General features: G+C 40.4%; 1 protein-coding gene across 2 annotated transcripts in view; it reads left to right on the forward strand.

The window, feature by feature from the left end:
- Nucleotides 1-10000, forward strand: part of fuss (SKI family transcriptional corepressor fussel) — a 270739-nt gene that overhangs the window by 146131 nt on the left and 114608 nt on the right. Inside the window, exons 3-4 of one of the 2 annotated variants that reach the window (XM_076200838.1) lie at nt 4488-4586; nt 9054-9178. In XM_076200838.1, the coding sequence (XP_076056953.1) occupies nt 4488-4586; nt 9054-9178 (224 nt within the window). The remainder of the gene's footprint in view (nt 1-4487; nt 4587-9053; nt 9179-10000) is intronic. The other variant, XM_076200839.1, reaches the window with a different exon arrangement.

The following is a 10000-nucleotide window of genomic DNA, read 5'->3' on the forward strand; positions in this document are numbered from 1 at the left end:
GAGGAGGAACGAGGAACGTTATGTAATGGAGGCGACATTGTATGCAGTTAATTTCATGGTTTTTTGGGCTCAAATTAAACTAATTAACGAGATGTTTTTCAAATTTACACTTTGGTGCAGCCGGGTCGACGCGTCTCACACCTGCCGAGGCCGTTACAGAGGGGAGGCAGCCACGCGAGCAAGCGGACAGGTGACGTCGACGACGCTAAAGAATTCAAACTCTCGCCCCCCCCCCCACCCTCTCCACCCCGTCCTGTAATTCCTAGCTTCGGCATTTTGCAGTACGTGTAAAGACTTTTTTTTTATAACTATGATATGAAATAATAATGATGTTTGTAACGCGCTTGCAGATGGTACAGTGTCTCGAAAGGTTTGCTCCGTTGCCTTGCATCTCTGGCAGATGCAGCACTGACAGAATCCTTTCACCGATGAATCTAATTTCTTTATTTCGTCGCAGTTTTTAGCTTTCACACCGAGTGGAACAGCAGACACGAGACCCAAGTATCTGAATTCAGTTTTTATACTCTACTGTTGTTCGAACAACAAACTCTCAGTAAAACTCGGGAATAGGCTAAGAAGGAGCGAGAGTGAGGTCGAAGGAAAAACTGCTACCAGCAGGTAATTAAGCCCTTCGAGGCTGAGCTGCACCTCGAAGGCCGAGGTCACCGTGTCGAGGACAAGATCTATCTTCTTTACTAAAGCCAAGTTACACTTGGGGCTGAGATGCTGAAGCCGCAGGCGACTGAGGCTGAGGCAGTGACGGTTGCGGAGGTGGAGCTATTGACACACGACGACTTGACGTCACATAACTACTCGACTTCTTTCAACAGGCTCGGTCGCGTCTACACACACACACTTATACGAAAAAGAAAGAAAGAAGAAAGAAAAATCCAGCACTTAATTAACGTTACTTTTTCTCAATCTTTTTTCAATACTCTTCTTTTCTCTTTGTATATACTTATCAGTGTAGGACTACATGATAAGATGGTTAATGGGTGTTGATAAAAATCCGAGGTGCAATATTCGTATTTGTCCAGTGTGCTGCCATCTTGCAGGTGATAAAAAAAATTACAACGTAAGCCTGAGGTCCTGGGATCTCTGCGACTGTGTTTGTTTATCTAAAATACGACAACACTGCAACTACTGATTTATTCCGTGATAATTAAAACGACACGATGAGGCGAATTAAACTCGTTCAAATACTCCCACTCCCCCTTGTGCCGTCGGGGATTACGCCGCCATTGCTTCCTAGTCTACAGTTCGTAGTAGGTTATAATCCTTTTATACGCTTTGCGTGGTTAAGAAAGTAGCAGGCTAGACCAGGGGTTCTCAACCCCTATCCTTATGTACCCCGTTCTTATGTCGTGCTGTTGCTTAGTTTCCTAGAAACCCCTTCACTATTGAATAGAGCCCTCGTGCATCCACAAACTATCACTAGTTTTTGATTTATGGTCCTAGTTGTGAACCACTGTGGCCCACAATGGCCACTGGAATAGACTACTGATCACATGTTCGTTGCACCATTTCTTGCAACTAAACAAGTCACTAGCCTTACAAGTCTCAAGAATTTGTGTTTTCAAGTCTCAAAGATCATTCTAAAGACAGCGAAGAACGAAGAAAGTCGACCACTTCTTCACTCCGAAAGAAATCGTAACATTTTGGTTTTCGATCTTCACTCCAATTCGAAGCACAGTTAAGCACGCGCAAGCTAACTATTCAAGATTCTTCGTTTACCGAATATGGTTAAGGCCTTCAAGTTATAATCTTAATCAGATAGAGACTTAACTACACTGAATATGAGACTTAAACTTTTCGGATCAAGGAAATATCTGCTTTGACAAACAGTTCGCTTACTTTTAAGTTTACAAAAGCAAAATCTATTTATCAAATATCACACATAATTTGTTATCTGCTCTAAAATTAAGAAATGCCTTATTTGTAATTCTGACAACCAACCGTATTAAGAATATGAAAACATAAGACTTGGAAGTGATTCTGAAAAAGACCATAAAACCTGCGCTAGACAGCTGCATTTATGATAGGGATTATTTCTGTTTTATGATAGGAAATATTTATGTTTTAGGATTGTTATTACATATATACATACATATACCAAAGGCTTCTTCCCCCTTAAACGGGGGGTAGCCAAAAAGAAAAAGGCATAGAAACCACTCCCACCCATTCCATCTCCCAACATTAAGAAAAGGCTACGGAAGCAGATATTTTTTCCTTTTTTTCATATCAGCTTCAGTTTAAATCTAATTAGAATATTGGAAGAACGTATCATGTGTTTCAGCTAAATACCTTGCCTCGATTAATCCCGCATCAAGGTAAAAATAGACAACTTTATAACTGGGTAAAGATTCAGATAACCTCTTTTTGTAATAAATGGGCGACCTTAATTAACCTGAGATAGAAAGAATAAATGAGTCAAAATTTTCAACACAAGTTTATAAATAGTTTCATTTGATGTAGATCTTTTGTCCCAAATTTGAAAACGAGTCAAAATTTTCAACACAAATTTATAAATAGTTTCATTTGATGTAAATCTTTTGTCCAAGATTTGGAAACGAGTCAAAGTTTTCAACACAAATTTATAAATAATTTCATTTGATGTAGATCTTTTGTCCAAAATATGGAAACGAGTCAAAATTTTCAACACAAATTTATAAATAATTTTATTTGATGATCTTTTGTACAAAATATGGAAACGAGTAAAAATCTTCAACGCAAATTTATAAGCAGTTTCATTTGATGTAGACCTTTTGTCTAAAATCTGGACATCAATGATCTAAAGCATGTCCGAAAGTGACATAGTGAAGGTAGGGTTATGATACACAGGTTGGATAAACGTGGTAGGAAATACTAGATATTTGTTGAGCTAGTTAACGCATTGGCTAACGCACATGAAGGTGTTAAAACAAAACGGTCTCACCAGATCTAGATGGCCAAATTAGGTTAAAATAATTAGAACTCGAATCTCAGACAATACAAGGACGAAAAGAAACACAGCAGATTGAGACTGAAGCCCAGGTACCAACGGAAGACCAGAAAACAGAGGGTTGAAAGCACAAGCTTAGGCTAAAAAATTATAGGCAAAAATGAAAATAGCACAAATGTACAGAGAGCCCAGTTATCTGCGCAGTTTTACTAAGAAACAAACGCTGGTAATCAGTCTATTGAAGACTGAAAAAAATCTACGCAGATCTCAAATGTAGCAGTGAAACTTACTGATTCCCTGACTCATAAACTGCCAAGAATAGGCTGCGTGGTGTTCAACATCAATTTAACATCCCCTTTTTCAACTGCTAGACCAATATGCGTCTATATAGGATTCTCTCTCTCTCTCTCTCTCTCTCTCTCTCTCTCTATATATATATATATATATATATATACATATATATATATATATATATATATATGTATATATATATATATATATATATAAAGATTGGTGAAAAATGTAGTAACAGATTTGTAAATCACAACTAGCACCACAGTCGGAAGAAAGAAAGAGTTGAATAAGTGAATCTATATATTTCGATTGCTGACTGCAACCCTCTTCAGGAGTACAAAGTGGGAGGAAGGTGTTATCTTAAATAGCAACATCTCACAAAGGAAAAGAAACTAGAGAAGGAACAAATATGACTACCCTCACTCGCTCGTGACCTGAGAATGACCTGAGGTCGGGTCAGGGGGAGGGGGAGGACACTTGCTAACAATTTGTTTTGTAATGAATAGTCCTGATATTGTGTCTAGGGTTTATTGACCTTTCTAAATATTCATAGTGGGTAGATAGTCTATTAAAGTTGCCCACTACCTCTATTGAAGGCATGTAGCACAAAATGAATGATATGATTTTTCTTGAATTGTTACCCATTTCGTGTTAAAGTGGCGTCCATTAACGCTACCTCTACCCTTTCATATCTTCTCATAACTGAAACGACGCTCCTTGTCATTTATTTTATATTATTTGTTTATTCGTTTGTTATTATTTGTTTATTTGTGTTATTATTTGTTTATTTGAGTTATTATTTGTGTTTGTTTATCATCATTTGCTTGGTTTTCATTTATTCTTAGTTATCTGTCAATTTATTATTATTTACTATTTACCTGTTTGATTATTATTTAACTATACCCATGTAATTATTTATTTCATTTTTTTATTTATATTATTATAATTTTCATTTAGTTATTTAGTTATTTATCATTATCATATATATATTTTTTCGCATCCGACTTAGTTATGGACCAAAAGGTCTCCTGCCGGCATGCCCTTTCTTTGTAATCCTTATTTTTGCTTTGTACATCCATCCACATTTATACTGCCCCACACCTAAAAATGGTCCAGGAAAAAACAACAAAATGTCTAAGACCAAAACTCGTAATACAGTCCATTCTTAGATTAGATTTTAGAAAAAAAAGCTAAATTTTCGAAGTCTTTCTAATCGTTGTTCACTCTTCTGTCGCTCCCTTGGGCCCACCAGGTCGGAACGGTACTTCTGTACGGAGTTCCAATCGTCTCCCTTATCATCGACAACGTGGAGCGACTCTGCCTGGCGCAAATCTCCAACACATTGCTGAAGGTAAGGTGAGACTGTTGTGTTTGCGGTTATCATCGCCTCTTCCACCTCCACTGCGTTCAAACTCTCATCTGTGTGTTGCCATGCACAGGCCCACCTCTCGTGGCAAATGTCTCACAGCCAGAGGTGCTCACGTTGGCTCCTTGTATACAAATGTGAGCACCTTAATGGCAATTTTGAATGTGTATATATATATATATATATATATATATATATATATATATATATGTATATTGACTATATTATGACAAATAAGACTGAAGGTGGAAGAAGCAGACGAAGAGTAATGGGAGAATTTCACGCTTTAACGTTTCGAACCACAGCTTTGTGATCAAGACCCTTTTGGGTCGAAACGTTAAAGCGTGAAATTCTCCCATTGCTCATCGTCTGCTTCTTCCACCTTCAGTCTCATATATGTATATATGGTTATATTTACACACACACATATATATATATATATACATATATATATATACATACATATATCGAAATAAACAATGTGTGGACGAATTCTTTATTGGTACGACGTTTCCTTTATCAAAACTTTTTCAAGTACTTGAAAAGGCTGTAATAAGCGATACAGCGTACCAATAATGGCTCCGTCTTCACATTGTGTTTATTTCGATATATATATATATATATATATATATATATATATATATATATATATATATATATATATATATATATATCTCGAACCCTTGCCTGAGCGGCTTCCTTATTATAAAGCAAAGGCTTTACCGTTGCGCTGCGACGACCCTACAAAATGGAACGACTTAGATCACGAACTGGTTTCTCCACCGATGGCATTCGCGCAGGCGTAGTATGTACTGTATTGCATTGCATCCTTTCTGCAGGCTAGTCTTTCGACAAATTTGTGTGTCACTATGACATATGGTATCAATAAACTCTCCTATGTCATAGTGACACACAGACTTGTGGGAAAACTAACCTGCATAAGGGATGCAATTCAATAAATTACATACTGCGGGTAACCTCTGTGTGACCGACTAGGTCGTGATCTAAGTCGTTCCATTTTGTAGGATCGTCGCAGCGTAACTGCCTTTGCCTTATAATAGTAAGCAAGTCGCTTAGGCAAAAATCGAAGCCCAGCAGGAGACTTTATTAATTCTTTATTTCAGTGACAAAAAAAAAAAAAAAAAAAAAAAAAAAAAAAATATCTATCTATCTATATATATATATATATATATATATATATACATATATATATATGTATGTATAGTTTCTAAACAGAAATGTAGTAGCACATTTGTAAATGACACACAGGAAACCCACAGTCCGAGAAAATAAACTTCGAATGAAAGAAGATTCCTATATTTCGGCTATCAACTGTAGCCCTCTTCAGGAAAGTACTGTAGGTCTCCTGTATGTCATATATGTATAGATATGCATATGCGTACATATGTACATAAACACAAGTAGCATTATGGGTGATAGCATTGTGGTAGTGATTTTACTTTGTATTTTCTATTTTTCTAATAATAATCCTTTCTTCTGGAGGTGGAGAATAAAACGAGTTTTCTATAATCATCAATGTATTTTGAAATTTCAAATTTAGAGTACACACACACACACACACACACACACACACACACACACACACACACACACACACACACACACACACACACACACACACACACACACACACACACACACACACACACACACACACACACAGCTCTCTTCCCGTATAATACAACTAGGTAAAACTAGGTAAATACACGCAAATATACACGCACACACACGCACGCATACACACACACACACGTGGATAAACATGATGGTTTAACGTTTAACCTAACCAAATATGCTTCCAACACTGGCGTGTAGTGGAACGGAGTAGCCGAGACATCATTACAGTTACCATCCCCACCCTCTCTTCCTCTCTTCCTCTCCTCTGACTTCCCCTCTCTCTCAGGTCCTCTCCGTTTCCTTTCCTCCTCTTTTCTGTTGGCACTCATTCTCTTGAAACCTCTCTTTGCCTCTCACATTTTTCTCTTAAATCTCTTCCATTTTCGTTTCACTTCCATTCCCTCCACACTTTTTCCTATTCGTTACTCTTTTATTCTACTTTTTGGGTCCCTCTCTTTCTCTCTCTCTCTCTCTCTCTCTCTCTCTCTCTCTCTCTCTCTCTCTCTCTCTCTCTCTCTCTCTCTCTCTCTCTCTCTCTCTCTCTCTCTCTCTCTCTCCTTCCCCTTTCTTTACTCGTCTCTTTGTTCTCCTCTCTTCTTTTCCCTCTTCACTATTCGTCGCTATTCTTCGTTCTTAGCTCTCTATTTCTCTTTTTCCCTTCCTCTTTTTCTTTCTCTTTTTACCAATTTTCAAGCGCCGTGCCTCTGCTCTTAAAATCTGCTCTTTTCACTTCTCTCTCTCCCTTATTTCCTCTCGTCTCCTCTCTTTCCTCTTCCCAGCCCTCTTTCTCACAAAATTTACCTTCTACTTCTTTGCCTTCTCTTTCCTTTCCAAAATCACATTTTTCCTTTCTGTTCCTTTTACATCTTCGGCCTCATCCTTCTGTTCTTCTTGACTATCGAGTCGTTCCTTTACCTCCCTCCCTCCATCCTTCTCTCTCTCTCTCTCTCTCTCTCTCTCTCTCTCTCTCTCTCTCTCTCTCTCTCTCTCTCTCTCTCTCTCTCTCTCTCTCTCTCTCTCTCTCTCTCTCTCTCTCTCTCTCTCTCTCTCTCTCTCTCTCTCTCTCTCTCTCTCTCTTTCTCTCTCTTTCTCTCTCTTCTAACCTCTTCTTCCTTCGGCAGATCTCTTCCCGATGTATGTGTTCATCTCCGTGAATAATTGATTTGGTGCAGCACGAGACACAAACAGGATCCCGTCCCTTGCTTCTGGTACTCTCTCTCTCTCTCTCTCTCTCTCTCTCTCTCTCTCTCTCTCTCTCTCTCTCTCTCTCTCTCTCTCTCTCTCTCTCTCTCTCTCTCTCTCTCTCTCCCTCTCTTTCTCCGCGTTTCCCTCCTTCCCTCCTTCCTTTCTTCGTTTCGTCCTTCCCTCCTTCCTTCCTTCCTTCCTTTCGTCCTTTCTTCCTTCCTTCCTTCCTTTCTTCTTCCTTCCCTCCTTCCTTCTTTACTTCCTTCCCTCATTTCTTCCTTCTCTTCTTTCTTCCAACCTTCCTTCCTTCGCACCACCTTTCCCTTCTTTCCTTCCCTCCCTCCTTCCTTCTATTATCCTTTCTTTCTTCCTTCCCTCATTCTCTCCTTTCTTCTTTCCTTTCTTTCTTCCTTCTTTCCTTCCTTCCCTCCCTCTTCCTTTCCTTCTTTCCTTCCTTCTTTTCTTCCTTCCTTCATTCTTTCCTTTCTCTCTTCCTTTCTTTCCTTCTTTCCCTCCCTCTTCCTTCCTTCTTTTCTTCCTTCTTTCTTTTCTTTCTTTCCTTCCTTCCCTCCCTCTTCCTTCCTTCTTTCCCTCCTTCCTTCCTTCCTTCCTTCTGGACTTCTTCCCTCCTTCCTTCCTTGCTTCCTCTCTCTTTCCTTCCTTCTCTCTTCTCTCTTCCGATATTACCACGAGAGCCATTTTGTTTTCCTTCCTGGCCTTTACTCTTTTGCTTCAATCCCCCGTTCTCTCTTTGCTCTCACCCTTCTAAGGCTCTCTTTCCCACCTCTCTTTCTGCTCTTTCTTATCTATTCTTTCTCTCTTTGCTCTCACCCTTCTAAGGCTCTCTTTCCCACCTCTCTTTCTGCTCTTTCTTATCTATTCTTTCTCCTCATTCTCAACTCCACTTCTCTCTCTTCCCTCTCTCTCCCTTCAGTCTTCTCTTCTTTGTCTTCTCTCCTTCACCTTTTTCACATCATTCTCCGTTTTCCTCTTTTCGAAATTCTTTGGATCCTTCATCTCCCGTCCCTCACTCTCTACATCTGTACTCTTTCTGTAGCCTGTATGCCCTTTCTCTTCTATACCCATCTGATTCTCCATCTGCAAAATATCTTATAAGTCACCTGGATGTACCAGTGATGCACGCACACACACACACACACACACACACACACACACACACACACACACACACACATCAGTCACACCTCTAGAACGCAAGCACAACGGAAAAAAAGAAAATCAGTTCAGACACAGACAGAAGGTGAACACTTCTACATGTACACGTAACCGCACATGCTACACAAACACTGGTCACCTTACAGACAACTCTGAAACCTTTACACACACACACACACACACACACACACACACACACACACACACACACACACACACACACACACACACACACACACACACACACACACACACACACACACACACACACACACACACACACACACACACACACACACACACACACACACACACACACACCTTCTCACCCCTTCACAAAGAACACGACCTACTCGAATGTACATAGTCGCGCGCGTGAGGCGACGTCATGCTGAACCGGATCCACTTTGAGATACACTGAGCTGCCATTGCTTCCCCCTACTGTATCCCAAGCAGGAATACAGCTACAATGAGATACACAACCGCCGAGTGGCCCTGGGGATCACCTGTGTCCAGTGTACCCCAGTCCAGCTGGAGATTCTCCGAAGGGCCGGAGCTATGCCCATCTCATCGAGGAGGTGAGTCCCGGACGCCATAGAAAACGGTGAGGAGACGCAGGTAAGGGAGGTGTAGAAGACAGGAGGGTCAAACAAGAAGGGGGATTAATTTTTGGGGGAAGGGGAGGGCGATTCATGTAAAGGAAGTAATAAAAAAAAAAAGTGAAGATGCTGGAATGAAGGAGATGGGTGTCCACAAAGGAGTAGAGAGGAGAAACGGGTTAAGATTAAACTGGAAACGTGGAGGGTTGGAGGAGCAGTGAGTGGGACCGGGGGTGGGGGTGGGAGAGGATAGGTCGGGACTCATCATCGTTACCTTCATATTTCTCTTCCTGCGTTGGAAAAAAAAAATTCTCTTAAATGCACTCAACCGCCATTCCTTCCTCCTTCCCTCCCTTCTTCATCCCTCGCTCGGTCCTGTCCTCCTCCCTCCTTCTCTCACTCTCTCTCTCTCTCTCTCTCTCTCTCTCTCAGTCTCTCTCTCTCCCTCTCTCTCTATCTACACACACACACATATCACTTAGACAAAATGTAGTGGCACATTTGAAAAAAATATTCACGAAGAACCCACAGTCGGAATAAATGGAAACTTAGAAGGAAAAGTAACTTCAGAAAAGTACAGGTTACAAGAAATGATAGAGATATAAATACAATTGAGATGTGAGTAGAAAGGGAAGAGGCAAAGCTAAAAACATGACAATCCGTCGCGCAGGGCGGAGTCAGAAGGGAGGGGATATGTGGGTAGAAGCGTGAGGTCAGAAGGGAAGTGGGGTCAAGTGTGGTGGGGGAGCGGGGTCAAAAGGGTGAAGATTTTTAACTAAATGGCTCATAGCTAGCCGTGAG

The sequence above is a fragment of the Oratosquilla oratoria genome, chromosome 17 (genome assembly GCF_046742065.1).
Source record: "Oratosquilla oratoria isolate Oo_2021 chromosome 17, ASM4674206v1, whole genome shotgun sequence".
NCBI classification, from domain to species: domain Eukaryota; kingdom Metazoa; phylum Arthropoda; class Malacostraca; order Stomatopoda; family Squillidae; genus Oratosquilla; species Oratosquilla oratoria.